The sequence below is a fragment of the Thunnus maccoyii genome, chromosome 22, assembly GCF_910596095.1.
Source record: "Thunnus maccoyii chromosome 22, fThuMac1.1, whole genome shotgun sequence".
Classification (NCBI taxonomy): Eukaryota; Metazoa; Chordata; class Actinopteri; order Scombriformes; family Scombridae; genus Thunnus; species Thunnus maccoyii.
The window spans coordinates 11,926,131-11,944,290 of NC_056554.1; the positions used below are offsets into that span (position 1 = coordinate 11,926,131).

General features: G+C 39.7%; 1 protein-coding gene across 1 annotated transcript in view; it reads right to left on the minus strand.

The window, feature by feature from the left end:
- LOC121889503 (glucosidase 2 subunit beta-like) overlaps positions 1–18,160 on the minus strand; it is a 138,675-nt gene that overhangs the window by 77,160 nt on the left and 43,355 nt on the right. Inside the window, exon 9 of the mRNA XM_042401500.1 lies at positions 10,598–10,681. Coding sequence (XP_042257434.1) covers positions 10,598–10,681 — 84 coding nt within the window. The remainder of the gene's footprint in view (positions 1–10,597; positions 10,682–18,160) is intronic.

Below are 18,160 nucleotides of genomic sequence, written 5' to 3' on the forward strand. Positions count from 1 at the left end.
AGAATAACACTGTTTTTTTGCTCCAGTGTAAAAATAAGGATATTACATTATGACAGCAGAGGTACAAATAACTGAAGTATCCTCATAACAATAGTCAATGCTCACCTAGCTACAGTAACCTCAACAAGATAAGTTTCCTGCACTTAATGTTGTACTGTGAGGTAGAAATAATGGAGGCATCACTTCAAACTCAGTCCTCTCAGTCTACCTATCTTTTCATGTTCACATCATTCTCCAGTCCTTGTTTGTGTCTGAGAACGAGACACCAGCAGCGTAAAGCCTTCAAGCAGCCACATACGCTGCTCCCAGGAATCAGCCGGCACACGAAAACAGAGGCTTGCTCTTGAAAACTGTCTGCCTTTGAAGGATCTTTATTCTCCGGTTCCCCAGCAGCCAGAGATGTGTGTAACGGCTTAGACATACAATGGGTGCATCGCGGGTATTTGTCCGCCGAGAGCCCGGCCCAGCGAATGAAAAGAGGGGCACACATACCCAGGAAGCGCCTAATTAATTGACAAGCAGATATTTCTGAATTTATAATCATCAAACAGACTCCATTTTGTTCCCCCACCACCATCCTCACCAACCCATCTTCCCAGGCGACTTACTTAAGAGACTTATCTTATAAATACAGCCCTAATCAAAATAAATGACTAAAAGCTCTCGGGGAGTTGAAGGCTATACACATTTACATCAGAGGAACTGATGCAATTTAAATAGCCGCCTGTGCACTGATTTAAGGTTCAAATCACAGAGAATCCTAACTTATGTAATACTTTCAGTGTTTTTCTTTTTTTTTCTTTTTTTTGTTGCTCAGTTTGGCAGACCTATATTCATGACAGCCAAGTAGGAGAGACACGGCCTCCTTCTATGTGTGTGTTATGCTGAATTCCCTAAGCAGCATGCTCAGTTGGTGAGTGTCATATTTTACAGAATATTTTTTAAATATTTTATGCGTCGCATGCTTTTCATCTGTTTGAATTCACTTAACATATGTGTTCTCTGCATTTGGATACATCTGTGTGGTATAGACGACTTTCTTTCTATTTACTGCGGTGCGTTCTGCCTCCTGTTTTTCTGGGTAGATATTTCTTATAAAATGGAGTAGTGACTGATTTTAACAGCCAGTGGCTTACAGGCTCTGTTGCAGCCGGTCCTGCTAAGATGAAACGGGAAGATGGATGGATCGTCAAGTTTCACCTCAGTCCAGGTTTTGATGGATATGTTACTGCCACAAAGCCCAATACAGCAGATTACACAGGCTGTGAAGCCACAACTCTCAGTGTATAAAAGTCCAAAAGCTCTCTGTTCATTTAAAGAGAAACTGCTACAGCAATTTAACACACAGGCTTCAGCTGTACTTAAATCAAATTTAAGATTATGTGGAGACTGCAGTGTTCATCTCTGCAGAGGCGCAGAGTTTAAAGGTAAAGGTGGCAGCAGCACAATGTTTGCAGAGCTCCCAGAATCTCTGCCTCGTGACACTGTTGCTAATGCAAACTGAACTTTACTGTGACATTTGTGGAAGCCTCTGCAGAGTTTAACTTTTGGACAGGAGTGCAGAGTCGAGGGTCGATGTGGACCCTGCATAGACCTTTTGAGAAGGCCCACACTCACCAAACCGACAAGTCTTGATAACTTGACCACAAAATAGGTGTTTTTTTGGACCCTTAAAAGTAACGTACATGATTATTCCAAGAATAAATTGTGAACACGTAACAAGCAACTTCAGCTACTTAAAGGTTAGAGAAAGACAACCTTCATGCTTAAAAGAAACCAATATTGATTGTTAGTAGGAGACAGAATGCAAAACATGGTCTCCAGCGTCTTATGCTTTGTATTCTCGACCATCCACCCCCCTAAATGCCTGGCCACACAAAAAAGTGATGCAGATTGCGCAATTCATTTTCGCATCCTGACAAAATGTTGGTGGCTGAAGCTTTGTGCCATGGAGAATATTTCCTCCATTTTGGATTCTCTCAGTTTCCCTCAAAAGGTTTGTGCTGTCAAGATGGTTTGGAATTCTACAGCACAAATTTCAAAGTTCACCAAAGTTGAACTCTATGCATAGTTCTTCTTCTTCTTTGAGTTTTAATGGCAGTTGGCAAACCAGCTTATAGGTGCACTACCGCCACCTACTGGACTGGAGTATGGAACAGTAGATCTCTCTTTCTATTGTTCCTGTTACTCATAATTAATTAGTAGATTGCTTACTTTTCACAATGTCTTTCCTAGCAGATTCCCCAATGTAATATTGTGTTCTTCATCATATAATACTAATGTTAATCCTATTCTTTCTTCATCATATCTGTTACAATCTATCAGTACATGTTTGACAGTTTCCGGTTTATTACAGTGTGTGCATAATCCAGTAGGGTGCTTGTCTATCCTATAGAGTATGTGATTTAAATCTGTATGTCCTATTCTCAGATGGGTAACAACAATCTCTTCCCTTGGGCTCTCGCCCCACATTCCACCAATGCCTACATGTTTTTGAATACTGTAAAGATGTCCTCCTGTGTGAATCAAGCCCCAGTATTCCTGCAAGGTTTTGTGCATATAAGCCTTTATGGTAGTGTTAACCTCTTCATTATTTAATAGTATTTGTATGTCAATTAACTGTAAATGATTGTTTAGCCAATATGTCTACTGTCTCATTTCCTTCCACCCCTACATGAGCAAGAACCCAAAGGAAAGAGATATCCAATCCCCTGTAATGTAGCCTGAGTAGCACATGAAAGATTTCATACACAATATCCTGCCTGCATGACGACTCTCTAGACTTAATGCCTGAAAGCACTGACAAGCTATCAGAAGCGATTACGACACTGGGTTGGTTATTTTCTTCCACCCATTGTAATGCTAACAATATTCTGAGTAATTCACCTGTGTACAATGAAAGATGGTCTGATACTCTCTTTTTCACTGCTACCTCACAATGAGGGATGAAGAATGCAGCACCTGTGTGCCAAGTCTCTGATTCTTTTGAACCATCTGTAAATATGATTACCTTGTGTTGGTGTTGGTCAATATAGTTTTGTACTATTTTTTACTTTGGTACCAGTTTAGGTTTCTCTTTTAATTTTTGTTGCAGACTTTGTATCTATGGATGGTATAGTGAATCTCCAAGGAGGTAAATCTGATGATGGAGCAGTAAGGCTTAGTTTTAGATGACACAGGCCTACATTTTGCGCCTTATCATTCCCTATCCACCCAAAAAGGAAAAATCCAGACTTATTATGCTCCCAACACTCCTGTAAAAGGGCCTTTGTAGGGTGTGATCTACTGTGTCCTTGCAAATTAACCCAATACGCCAACTCAACAACAAATTTGGAGAGTCTGTTCAACATCAAGCTTTTTAAGGTTGGTTCCTGCTGCAGACATATAAGCTATGCATCCATAATCTAGGACTGTTCTCATACACAGCACAGATTTACTTTGCCTCAACAAGCAATACACAGATCACAGCGAGTCCATTGAAATGAATTGATTTCAGCCCTAAATATATTATCTTATAAATGCTGGTGTGACCACTACCTGATGGTGAAGACCCACTGGAAGCAAAGAAATCCCTCAAAATTGCCCCTGTCACTTCTCGCTCATCGTTGTGGGGTTGACAACGCTCATAGGCTAGCAAGTAGCTTGCTTGTTAAGTTGCATAAGTAAGCAACCTCATATTCTTCAGCAGTTTACCAGACTTTATGCCAAGAAACATTTCGTTTTTGTTTGTATTTGTAATAAAATAATAAATAATAAGTTACAAAAGAGGTTAAAGAAACTACATGTAAAATATTTAATATTTATTTATATTTAATATTTAGTAAAAATACAATATTTTCAACTTTCAACTACATACATACTTATGATATATATATGATAAACACATAATGCAGTATTTTAACATTTTAATCCCACTGCATTCCTTTACCAACAACAAAAAATTGTACTCTGTGTTTTTCCATTTAGCGATTGGCCATTTTTCTGCTGCTGGCAGCATTTAAGAGTAGATCAAGGCAGCATAGACACTGTGTGGTGGTGTAAGTGTGCATATGTGTGCCTGAGAGACGGCATGCGTGCTCTGTGAGAGGTAAAATAATGACAGGCGAGAACGGATGGCTGGTGACGCTGTGACGAAGAAAGCGCCACATATTTTGGGCCTCAGGCTGGGCAGCTGTGAGAAACTTCTTCTCTCTTATCCCCTCTTCCCCTGGTTACCCCCCACCCCTTCTCCTCCCACTCCTCTTTCCCCCCCCCTCTGCGGCGCTGTTCAAACAGAGGACAAAGACGCCCTGAGTGGTTTTCCTTTTCCGATCCCATACATGGCTGCTGGCACTTTCCTCTTCTGTATCTCCAGCTCGCAGCAAGAAGAGTGACGGAGTGAGTCATGGTGGTTTTAACGAGTGAATCTTTTGATTAATTTTAATGACACTTCCTAACAAATCTTCCTCCACAAGGAGATGATTTTTCTGCCTATTATTACATGTTATCATGTTGTGTTTTCACACGAGTCGAGTAAGATTATGTGTGATACTGAAAAAATTACAATGGTAACTACAGTTGCACATTTTGTACCTTTTACCGTATGAGTCACATCTTCTGAAAAAACATGTTTAGACTATAAACGGCACTGATACAGTCAAAGGCTACCTGTGATGGATGTCCTTCCTTTTTTCAAAGAAAAGAGTTGCTTACTTAAACAGCATACTTGACTTTAAAAACAACAGTCAGCAGTACATTCATGGACATATGGTGGATTTATGTGTGGCTCAGTTTGATGAAAATACACAATTTTATGAAAATGAAGAACGCACAGCATGTTTTATACATCATTGGCACCCACTGCTGCATCCTGGGACACAAGTTCAGACAAGAGCGAGAGCCAATTAAAGTTCTTTAATCTAGAAAAATTGCTGCATTTCTCTGTATGTATGTATGCGTATTGGATGGCTATGGCGAGAAAAATGGCAGCTTGCGTGCCGCTGTCACACTTTCAGGTCATGCCAGTTGGCTTCCCCAATGTGTGACAGCGGTGAGATCCAAACAGAGCAGGAACAAGAAAGTAAAAGAGCAGAAGGGGAGAACATGGCAGGCGAGGACTACCACTTCTACATCAAACGAATGTTGTCACAACAGAGCAACAGAGCCGCCCCTGTTAACTGTGACACCATTCAGCTGCTCGTCACACTGAGCAAGGCAAGGCGGAAACCTACTGTAAGTCAAGCAAGCACGCTGTTTATTAAATAAGAGAGCAGGAGAGAAGGGAGAGAGCGGCATGCAGCGGCGGCGGCAAAGTGAGCATACTGTAGTGTTGTCAAATCTTCGTAAGTAGCATGGAAAGGCAGCATTTTCTCATCTCTCCATGAAATTGAATGTTGGGGAGGGAAATGAAGTGTGCCTTCCAATAACAGTAAAGGCAATCATTGAAGCTTGCACTTGAGAAATATGATATTGAGAGGTTGGCGCTGGCGTTTGAGTAGCGCTGAAAGAAACAACAAAAGTGATTATTTAGTGTTATTATTTTATGGTTGATACAGCACACTTCTGTAATGTGCGGCTGAGCGAAGGGGAAGACTGAGGTCAGCTTAAAGGCCCCATGAAACGGAAGTTAGAGCATCTTTAGCTTTTGTAATGTGGCGTATTTCCCAGTGAAATGGATTATTTGAGTGGCGTACAGTTACAAGAAGGATTAAAATGAAATCCTTTGCATTTGATTGGACCGCCAGAAAATGGGCGGGGCTTACAGAGTTTAGTGTTACACAGAGCTACCTCCCTCACCTGTTGTTAGATCAGGAGGATGATGAGGGAGAGAAGAATAAATAAGACTTCAGCCAAATTGTTTTGGAAATGAAAACAAAATTTTTGCCCACTGATTAACAAACACATATCTCTTCCTATCTCTCTCCATATTGCTCTGTTAGCTACTATGATTCTTATTATTTTTTTTATCTCCAGGAGCTGCCATCTTGCTTGTGTGATGTCATTTGGAGCCACAGCCTGCGTAGTAGAGTCGGACGCCGCCTGACAGAGGTTTGAGTGTGGCTATCACAGTTGTCAATCATGATGTCACACCGCCTTTTTATATCATCAAATAACTAATTAAAAACAAACTTATCAGAAAAATGAGCACTTGGACAAACATCAACATGATAAGAACTACTTAAAATGACAGAAAACATCTTTGGGAAAAAATTATTTGACGTGTACTTTGATTTTTTTAGTTTGACTCATGTCCCAGCCACTAGCATAGAGGGGGCGGGATTTATGACCTATACTGCAGCCAGCCACCAGGGGTGATTGGTGAAGGTGTATTGGCTTCACTTTTGGGGAGCTGTCATGACCTTCATATTTATAAACAGTCAGTGCAACCCACAAATAGTGAAATGTGGTTTTATATGACCAGTATGGCTAGCTAGTCACTCAAAGTTACATTTGACTGGATGAACTTTTGTAAACACCCCTGAATGCTAGATGAGTCATCAAACATTTGAAACCGTTTTACAAGATGAGAAAAGGGATTTTGATCTAAAAATACTCTGATACTGATTTTTTGACATATACATGGCATATAACAAGAGATAAATGAACAATTAACACAGGGACACAGGATTAAAGCTGGGAAATTGTATCTCTAATTTCATGGGGCCTTTAAAAAGTAAAGGCAGATGGAATCAATCTGTATCCCAGAAAAGCAAGGAATTTTTTAAGAGCATTACTCTATGCATAAAAATATGACAACCCCTTTGCAAAGAGAACACTTCCTTTGTGATAATGTAATTATTCAATCATTAATGTAAACATCAAATTTGGCAAAAGAAGCACTGATAAGTTTCTGTATAATCTTAAAACAGTGTAATAATATCATTAAGAGCTATAAATGTTGCAGTCTGTACAAAAACAGATTTGTATCCATATGTTGGCATTTCAACTAACAGTATCAGATGGATCGGCAGAAGTTCTGTAGTCATACTAAAATTTAAAGAAGCAGCTAAATGATCAGCAGCCAGACTCGCGGCTGAAAGATCTGTTGTCTGTGACAGAAGGAAAACGGGAGGGGAAAAAGGAGTAGGAGTGTCAGGAAGACAGACCAAAAAGAAATGCTGTCTCCTAGCGGACGCTGGCGTATGGGCCTGTCAGTCATCATCGCGTGCCACTCTCCCTGCTCGACACAGTAAAACTGAGGCAATATACCCCATGAAATATTCACCAGAGTTGTCTTTGCTTAAAAAGGAGGGGAGAGAGTTCACCAGAGTTGTCTTTGCTTAAAAAGGAGGGTAGAGAGAGGGAGGGGGGGGGGGGGGGGGTGAAAAAATCTGCTGCGATGGGTAGATGGAGAGTCCCCAAAATGCTCTTCATGTCAGGTTTGCTTAGGCCTCTTTACAAAAGGGCGGCGACAGGCAGACCAGCGGGGGGGTCCATTAAATGTTCATACAAATGTACCCCTAACAGGGCAGCAGACCCCAGTCCCAAAAAATACTCCACTAATTCTGCTATACCCTCCAAAATATTCAAAGCATTCTTTTGCTACTGCTGACATTGTTGGTTCTTGCTTTTCCAAAAGATTTTAAGTGTAAAGACAGTTCTTCCTTTTCACTGTTGATGCTTGATATGAATGTAGCATATTGTAGCATATTAACACTTGCAGTTTGAGCGGTTATTGTGAGTGAATTAGAGACAGTGTATTCATTGCTTTCAACTGGGGCATACTTCAACATTTGGAACTGTATATTTACTGCCATTCTAACCAATGATATCTATTTGAAAATACGCCAGCTTTGAGTACTGAGACCAAGTGCAATCTGCTATCTTTTGAACTGATAGGAAAATGGGAACAGTTATGTATGTGTTCTTTCATAATTCAAAACCTACAAATGCGAAGAATGGAAAAAAATCAAGGCAAATGACATTTGATGTAAGGGGTTGGTGGTGGGCTGCACAAACCCTTATCTGCTCAAATGTTATTCACCGTAACTAAGGCCAGCAGAAATCTGGCAACTCTTTGTCGAGGCAAGGGAGGGCAGGTTAAAGTCATATAAATTAGAGAAAAGACTGAATAATTAGCTCCTAATTAGGCTGTATGAGAGATACAGTGATTCATTAGCAATGTTTGCTTTTGAAATAGAAAGCACCGTCATGGCCATTGTATTTGTGACAGCCTCTGTTGCCGGGATGGGCGTTATGTCGGGGACGTAATCATGGTGTGGAGGGGGGAATGAAAACACGCCATTAGCCACCGCCGCTACTGTGCGAGGCTTCAACATAACACAATTAGACCCAGTCCCTTTGTATCTGTGTGAAAAGGTCAAATCTGTCACCAGTCTTACTGTAGCACATTCTATAATACAGCTCTATCATAGCAGTCAAAAGCTGTTAGCATAAAAAAAATTACAAACCTAATACTTAAAAATGTAATGAAACTTCACTTTTTACACAGAAATGATAAAAGAGCAACAGCGAAAGAAAACACAAGACGCATTCAATAAACAATACGAAAGGTAACAACAGGAGTATTGAACGGAAGTACAGTAAAAAGCATACAAACGCCCTGTATTGAAACAAACATTTATACCCACAAGACCCCTGAGTGCACTGAACAACAACCAGTCCATCACCATCTAGGTACACAAGAAAGAGCTTTTGTGCGCCACAAATTGTCCTATTTACAGGAACAATGACAGTTTAAAGGATGTCCTCAAACACTCAAGCCTTTCAGCACCTTTCAGCACCTATTTGCACTATAGCAATGGCCATAAAAAAAAATAAAAGAATGCCCAGTATGGGGCTAAAACACCATATCTTCAGAGCCCTTCAAACAATTGTCATCTCGGAACATCTTGGAGTACAAAGAAAATGAACCTCTACGTAGCTCAATGGTCATATTTGGACGACGCCCCTGTAAAAAATATTCTTGGTCAACTGAGGTCTCAGTACCTACTTGCATGAAATGTTGGCCAGAAACACATAACATGATTAATACATGAAATCAGAGAAACACAAAGTAATCACAAGTAACAAGTAATCAACCCTGCTAGCAATTAAAGATTTTAAAGATCTACCTGTAAGAGAAATGGTTTTTACTGCCGCAATAATCCTAACATGGTAAACTGAAAAGACTGTTTTGGTGACAATTCTAATGTGGGCATGAAAATTCAGATAAATGCTGTGACTGCTAACAATACTGTAACAGTGCAAATACAAATTGAGTCCATATGTATTTCAATGGTGTTTTCATAAAAAGATGAGGGACAGGAGTTTGCCTTATAATTCACATTCTATGATGGAGCAACACCAAGATAAGCCAGGCGGATGGTGAAATCTAATCTGAACCCCAATGTTTTTGTCTATGGAAATGACTAGCTTCTTATCGGCAGAGTGGGTTATTTGAGCAGATTCTCGCGGTGGCTTAGCGAAGGGACTCAATCACTGCTGCCCAGCGATAGGCCTCACTTTCGTCCTCTCCCTCTCTCATCTTTTTATCTGGAGGAGCGGAAATGAAAGGATGGTATCTCGTACTTTCCGCAACCTCAGTTCAGGAGATGGAGAGGCACGGACATTTTCTTTTGGGCCTTAGCTGTCAAATGAAAACATGTGGTTTATAAACCTGTGCTGAGAAAGAAATATGGCAGCGGTTTAGAGACTCTAAATTAACACTGACTCAAGAAAGGAAGGTATTATGAGGTAATTTGTGTTGTGCCTGTCAAGGCATGGATAGAACCAAGATAAATGTAATCACACTCTGGTAACTAGAAGAACATCACTGCGACAAATCACCAGCATCTAAATTTACAGCTAAAGTAATCAAGCCTTTTCTCATTTCAGTTAAAGAAATACAAATCTTACTCTTTTTGTGCTTATCATCTAGGGTTTTCTCTTGACTCTACCATTGCTTTATTAAGTACATCTATCTAATCAGCCATAGTTAAAAAGTTAAACACAGCAAGAGATATCACTAAAAGCCAAAAATGTGAATCTACTGGTGGCGCCAGGAAAAGTCAGAGGATTCATCCTCTTGGGACCATGAATTGTTTTTTGGGGGTTTGTTTTCACCTTTATTGGATAGTGGGCAATGAAGAGGCAAACAGGAAACAAGGGGAAAGTGAGATGGGTATGACATGCAACAAGGGTCCCTGACTTGGAATCGAACCAGGGACATTGCGGTTATATGGCACGTGCAGTAACCATTCAGCTACCAGGGCTGAAGGTTTTCATGGAAATCTGTCCAGTAGTTGTTGAGATATTTTGGTCTGGAGTGTTCCAGTGTCAGAGGTGGACCAACTGACCAAACGGCAGTGCATTCGATTAAGCCATGGACATTAGTACAGTATAAAAGAATCAGTGACACAAAAGTCTACAAACGACCTATGCATGTTCTCAGAGAAGCGTGTTCCAACATGATCCCACTTCTAGTCACCTTGTCACCAAGGTTCAAGCACTACCTGTTTCACACAGATGACTCAGGTGCCAATTTCTGGCGTAACTGTGTACTAATCCAAGGAGTAAAGGAATGAAGGGTGTAAATAAAGAATGCAGTTTGACAGAAGAAATGGTAAAGCAAAGCGCAAGAAAGTGGGTGGTGGCGATGAAAAAGTATGGAGCTAACCTTGACACTGTCTCCCGTTCTCAAGATGTCCCAGAGCGTGTGCCGAAAGCTGGTGAGATCCATCTGATGGCCTCCTAGCAAAGACTGAGGATAAGAGGTAAGAAGAGACAATTTCAAATTCATTTTAATCAAAGTGTGACAAACACTGTAACTGAGCAGCTGAAAACAGTTCATCCATTGTCATTGTCATATGGCATACATTCAATATGCAAAGATATTATATAAATCCAATGTGGGCGCAAAAGTAGTCTACAGTCACTGCATCTTACCAGGCACTCAACATGTATGACGGTTTTTCTTTTCTTGTAAATTCTTAATACACCCTAATACATGACCTGCACCACAAGTGTACACATCCCCTCAAAAGCATGTATACATTTTGACACAATCATCTTAGGATGCACACAAGATCGCAATTTCGTATCTACTGCAGAGTGCCTGCTGGCCCCACAGGTATGGGCTTATAAAAAGTGCATTACATAACTGATAATAAACTACACATCATCCATCTCCCATTCAGCTCGCCTCCCAATAATCCTGGCTGCCGTATCTGCTTATCTATTTAAGTCACTCTCTCATTAAATCAGCTTTTACAGCCAAACAGAGGAAGTTTACTGCTTATAGAAGTCAAATACCATTCATCATGGAGAAGGCTGTAGTTATACAGATATACGACATGTTTTAATTCACTGGAGGACAAACACATCATTCCTCCTATCTGAATAAACATAGGCTTCCGCAGAAAAAAAAGGGGGGGGGGAATTGACAAGCGAATTAATCTGCTGCCTTCTGCCAGCTGAAATGGAAGTCAGTGAGGCGGTGTGTACCAGTAGATGCCCATCAGTCACAGGACCTTGTGCAAGGCCTGAAAAAGCAGAATGTGATGCTGCTTCACACTGGGAGGTAAAGGATGGAAGGTGGTGCAGCTTTCAGTGTTTATTCATCTGAAACAGTGTCCCCTGGAAGCCATTTTGGCAGCGATGTATCACAGCGGGCGCTGACCTTTAGATGCTATGCACAATTAAGCTAAGCTAATAAACACAACTGTGGATTTGGACATTTGGACTGGAAGGCAGGTGCTGTGAATCACCTTGGACGCGAGCGGCGAAAAGTTCTTTTGTGCTTAGGTAGTCTTTTCAAAGCCAAATTGAAATGTGTTTGTTTGAAATGCATACAAAATATGCTTTGTGCACTGAGAAGAAATGAGCTGAATGGGAGATTTTTTTTATGAGGCTGAAGTTCACGGTTTATTATGCAGCATTCAGTCTTCATCTCTTTTATTGGTGACACGCTCTCCATACAATATCTTAAGCTCGACCCTTGTTAAAGGAAGGAGGGAAATTGTGGTTATATAGTTAGACACTGTAGTAGTAACTATTAGAAGCAATTCTGTTGATTGACAGAAAACGAGTCAAATTAATTAATTTAGATTATCAATTAACTGTTTGTCATTTAATCAAGCAAAAATATTAATGTATAAAATGTATATTTGCTTGTTCCAGCTTCTCATATGTGACTATTTGCTTTTTATTTCAAATTCAATATTGTTGAGGTTTTGACTGGTGGTCAGACAAAACAAGATACAAGACGTCATCTTGGGCTTTCAGAAAGTATGATTGGAATTGTACACTATTTTCTGACATTTCATAGACTAAACAATTAAATGAAAAAATAACTGTTGATGAAAGTACAGTAATTCTTAGGTGCAGTCCCTAGTTAGTGTAGCAGCTGCCACATATTCAAGCATTAGACTCAAGGTTGCAGCTATGCTCATATTTCTCCCATCTGTTTTGTACCCATAAAAAAATAATCATCTTTACTTGCTTGGCAAACAGTTAAAAATGGAAAAGCAAACTACAGAACAAATGTGAACCTTTTCCATTCCTTCTTTACATATAATGAGCTTCAACCTTGTCCATGATAATTTATTAAAATTTAAAAATAAAAGTAAATCTGGCTCACAACAAGGAAAAAAGGTGATGTTTGAAGACCAAATTGCTACAAGTGATAGTGAGAAAAATAAATGAAAGTTAAAATTCCAGCAAAATTGTTTTCTTGTAAATACACAAAGGTGATTACGTTCACTGTTAATGCATTGCATGAAGCCTAATTAACATGCTGAATGTATTCACTTCCTCTCTATTTTAAATCGTGCAATGTTTACATCAATGTTTGCTAGCTTGCAGTCTTCTTGTGCGTTGTGGATGCATTTTTTCGTGTTTTATCCAAGCCCCCAGGAACAGTGCCGGGCTGTGCAGCCAATTTGACATACTGTGTAATTACAACATCACGTGATGCTATTGGGCCCAAGAAAACTTTTTCCCATAGACTTACATAGTGAAAGAGATGTCCATAAATCAGCGGCTACATTTTTTTGAGCATCACAACCCCCGCAAAATGACTCGTCTCACTATCAGAATTTGATCCGTTCAGTCCGATCACATTTCGAAAGTCTAAAAGAGCCGCACAATTGAATTGTTTTATCCTCATTCAAGTTAGCCACAGGGCTATACCGGCAGTAGCCGGTTCGGCCAGTGAAAGGCACTAGTGCGCTTGCTCTATGGGCCCAATGATCCCAGAAGATCCAGGTAATTTTATACCCGGAAGGTGAACTTTTTTGGCTTCATGCACCACTGAGCAACTTTCATAGAAATGAATGGGGCCCCACCTCTGACGCTGTATCCAGTTCTCTTTATACATCCATGGTTTTATTGGCTATGCAAACAATACAGCGGCCCGCTTGTGGAAACATTGCACCATAGTGCCTCTAGTGGTCAAAAAATGACACTACCCACCATGTATCAGTCTGTAAACTGTGTCTGAACTGCAGTTTCTTAGATATTTGACTCCTGTTATGTGAATATTCACCAACGGTTCTGACAAATAAGCTCTACACTTGATTTAGTCAAACTAACATCAGGGCTGACACAACAGTATGCAAAGATATTGCCTTACTGAGAGAGAGAAGGGAGGAAAAGATCAAATAACATGGTTACATACTGTGCTATGTTATTTGATAGATACAGCTAGTCCCAGAAGCACAGTTCTACAAATACCACTTATATCCACCTGGCAAGAGAATATTGGGTTTCATGTCAGAGTTATGAAATGTATCATCTTGCAAATATGTGGAAACAGCACAAACAAAAAGATGAGACATCTATTACCATGAACCCACACAACTGAGAATATTACCACTCCCACACAGCATTAAAGCACATACAGTGTGTGTGCATACTGAATGAACACATATATGGGCAGAAAGTCACATATGTCATAAAGCCGCTGGCTATGTATGTCAGTTTGCCTCATCTAAACATTTCTGGCACTCAATTTGGGTTTTTATCCTTTGCTCAGTCAAGTACCCAGTGACAAATACTGTAGCACAGCATGTTGTTCAGAGAGAAAAGTACTCACTAGTGATCCCATTTCAGACCCTTTGACAGACGAGGACAACCAAAATAATACGAGTCAGAGGGAGATTTCCCAGGGTAGCAAGAACACTGGTCGTCTTAGCTGATACTGGATGGTACATATAATCTCCTGAGTCCAAAGGTCCAATTTGAAGCCCAGATGATTTCCACTGAAACCTTTCCTGGTAATTTCAGCCAGGGACTTTTCTGGAGACTCAAGTTTAATTGTAAGATTATTCAGGCAAACCTTGAGTGATTACCCTGCACTGTTCTGTAGCATTATGGTATTCTCCTACCTCTGCTAGTGGAAAAATCTACATTTCAGGCTATGGGAAAGGTAAATTATTGAATTAGCTGTGAATTGACTGTTATTTCTCGCCTCAGAAATAACAGTCATGTGAAAGATAAAGATAAACTGTGCTACATTTGCAGCAAATATTAACATTTTGTCATTAAAGGGAAGTTTCACTGTTGTAAATATGATGAATTCTTAAAACTAGGTCACCTATGTAGTAGAAATGTGCAATTATTTTTGAAATTGGTGCTCGATGACTCATAAGTTGTAATAGTAGCGCCACTTCCCTGCTCTGACATTATACTGTGAAGGTAGTTAGGTTTTTTGTATTACATTCAGCTTTTCTGTCCACCTGAGGCTCAAAATCTTCTGGGTCTTTGTCAGCAGAATCATGGAGAAACTCAGCAGTTGAAGTTTGTGTGTCATGTGCAGCCATAGCGTAGCTCTGGTGGTCACTTACTCCTCCAGATTCTGTTGTGTCTGATTCCACAGCACGATATTCGGTTGCACATCATGAAATTAGTATTCAGAACTATGATATTTTAATGTCTGCTTTTCCATTTTGCTTGCGTAACACGGTAGACAGAGTGTTTTGGGAGACCCACCTTTGACAGCACCACAACAGAAAATGAGGAAACGTAGTTTGTAGTCTACAAAGTCTGCCAGATGATGCAAAATGCCTCATCTGGTGGACTTGCAGATGGATGAAGAGGAATACTTTATTACAGGGAAGACAGAAGAAAGTTTAATGTCATTTAGATATATGAATTACCCACATTAAAACCACAGGAATCAACTTGAAAGTCCTTTAAAACAAGAAAAGGAGGCACTTTTACTTTCTCCTCTGTCAAAGGAAGTCCAGGGAAGGAGAAGGGGAGTCCTGGGGAAATTATGCCATGATAATTGAGGGAGGAGATGGCAGGCTATTTGCTGACAACTTATTAAACTATAACTGGTGCAAGGGAGCTTTTTACAAACTAAATGCATGTTTACAGTAATTGTGACTTAAGCATCAATTGATACATCCCTGAAGCTGATAAGCCACATAATAATCTTGTAATGTACCAGCCTGATTAGGCCACCTGAGGCAAAGTAATTAGGTAAAGTCAAACTTAATACGCTAAAGCTTTTTGGCTAACTTCACTTAGATCTGCTGAGGCATAATATTAAAGGGAAATACTGATTCAGTTGAGTTTTCAGCTTACCCTTATCAATTATACTTTTGCTCCTGCATATCTTGGTGTTCTGTATGCTAGTGTAAATCACAGTATAATTCAGTTTTTTACTCTAAATTTCTAACAGATTTAGCTTGGACCATATCAATCAAGACATGACAAATACAAAACTAATTGTTAACATTTCATGAATACTTTCATGTTAACTTTTCAGATATCAGGCTTTATGTCTGGTAAATTTATCAGGTAATTACTGTATGTCCTAATGTGGAGCAGATTTATAGATAAAAAGTAGTTCTGAAAAAATTAATTGTAATTAATTAGTAAATTAGCAGGAAATTAATTGAAATCAGCTCTGATGATCAATTAGTCAACTTGATAATTGAACAAACATGCCAAATATTCACTGGTTCCAGTTTCTCAAATGTAAGGATTTGCTGCTTTTCTCCATTTTATATCACTGTATATTAAATATCTCCGGGTTTTGGACTTTTGGTTGGGCAAAAAAGGAATTTTTACTAGATTCTGATGACACAATGAATCAAAAAATAGACAGATTAGCTGCAATTGTAATAAAAAGTAATGTCTAAATACTTATCCATTCACTCATACATCATATTCACACTTCCTTTTATTTAAGAAATATTAGAGCGATACCAGAAAATGAAGCATATTGAATGAAGTGAGAGGATGAGCGAACACAGAAAAAGAAAGCTTTATGGCACAGAAAAGTATTTTCATAAACAATTTAATTGTAGTGCTCCCTGTGGATTATGGATATTTATTTACCTGTACTAACTGTCATTGTCAGCCCCTTCCTTCATTTAAACAGCCCACCTATAAACAGAATTAAACCATGCATATATCCAGCAAAGCTCTATCTCAGTCTTTAATGATGTAAAATCAGGCGTTGTTGTTGTTCTTTAACCATGCTAATGAACAGTGGCTCTTTTCTTAAGATAAAAGAAAGAAGACAGGCAGATGGATCGATATATACCATCGCATGAGTCTATATTTTGCTCAGTATCCGGGCCCAGGGAACATTTCATAAAGGCCATAGGGTCGGCTTATCACGGAGCTAAATGCCAATGTAATTATTAGTGTCTGGAGATAGTGGAAAGGGAAGCACATCCTGCGGCAGTACACCATATTTAATTAATAAATGTCACTCTGTAGAGGGAGTGAGGGGAGTGTGTGAGAAAAGAGAAAGAGGCAGAGAGGGAGGGTGTCAGAGTGACAACAATACTGATCCTGACCTGAGAGCACAAGCACACAACCACAGCCTGGTACATGTAGAAATGCACTCCATAACAAACACTGGAGACTGAGATTATATGCATGGAAACGTGAGTATAATATTGTTTTAAAACATGCAACAAGAGGCATACAGGAAATGAGAGTAATGAGAGTAATTTCACAACCCTGCCAACAACAAATTATGTTCATAGCAACTAATCTGCAACAGCAATTTATGTATTTGTGAAGATTTTCAGTCATCCAGGTCATGGTTATCCAAGGAGGTTTGAATCGAGGGACTGGACTTAGCTGTAGATATTTGATCCAAGGGGCTTCTTCAGTTCTAATTGAATGGTTGGGAGTCCCAGGTATTTAACCTTTGTGGGGTCATTATCAAGGTCATTGATTCAACTTGGTTCGTTAGTGCTCCTGGTTGTTGTAACGACAGTTGTTAGGATCGTTGGAGTCACCTGAGGCCAAGTGTAAACGACAGTCGTTGGAGTTGTCACATTAGGCCAAATGTGAATGGTTGCAATGGTTGTTGCACCACATCACTTATCCACCACCTACAGTGCTGTCCTTTCATCCCTTCCCAGGAGACTTAACAACCATTCACATTTGTCCTCATGTGACAACACTAACGAACCAAGTGGTATCAATGACCTTGATAACAACCCCACAGAGGTTAAGTACTTGGGACTCCCCACCAGTCAGTTAGAATTGAAGAAGCTCCTTGGATGAGAGGTGCAAGGTCTTCACGTTTCTACAACCAAGTCCAGTTGCCCTTGATTTAAGTCCCCTTGGATAGCAATTTATGTTGTTAGAGGCAAGAAGTAACATGATGTTCTTAAAGTATAGGGAAAATTAAGGGTGTGAAGGGTGGGTTGTCAGATGGGCGGATGTGTTTGACTTTGACACTGCAGGATTCATGTCCCATCTTACACTGAAACTCAGCATTAACATCTGTTACATCTAACCATGACCACAATCATTTCGTAACCTCGTCAAAGTGATTTCAGTTGGCTGATCTTTGTCAGAACTGGATATTGTAGGAACAGAAAACTGAAAACATGACAATGAACATTTTGCTGATATCTTGAGCATGCACCTGTCTACATATTATGGCTGTTAAAGTTATCTTATGGTCTTTTTTATCTGCGATAGTCATTCAATGTATTTACATTCTGTAATTACCTTTATATAGTAGCTGTCATTGTTACTGGCAGAGTGCACCATTCCTGCAGGGATTTTATCTACGCATGAGGGATTCACAGGAAACCATGCATGCGTGTAACACAGCATTACTGTTCGTAATTTTATTTCACTGATATCAGCCTCACTGATCACTATCCACTCTGTATCAGAGATATATTAATTAGATATTAGATATAATAAATTATTGTAATGGTGTGTCGTTCTTAGGTGAAAATTATGGAATTCTGCT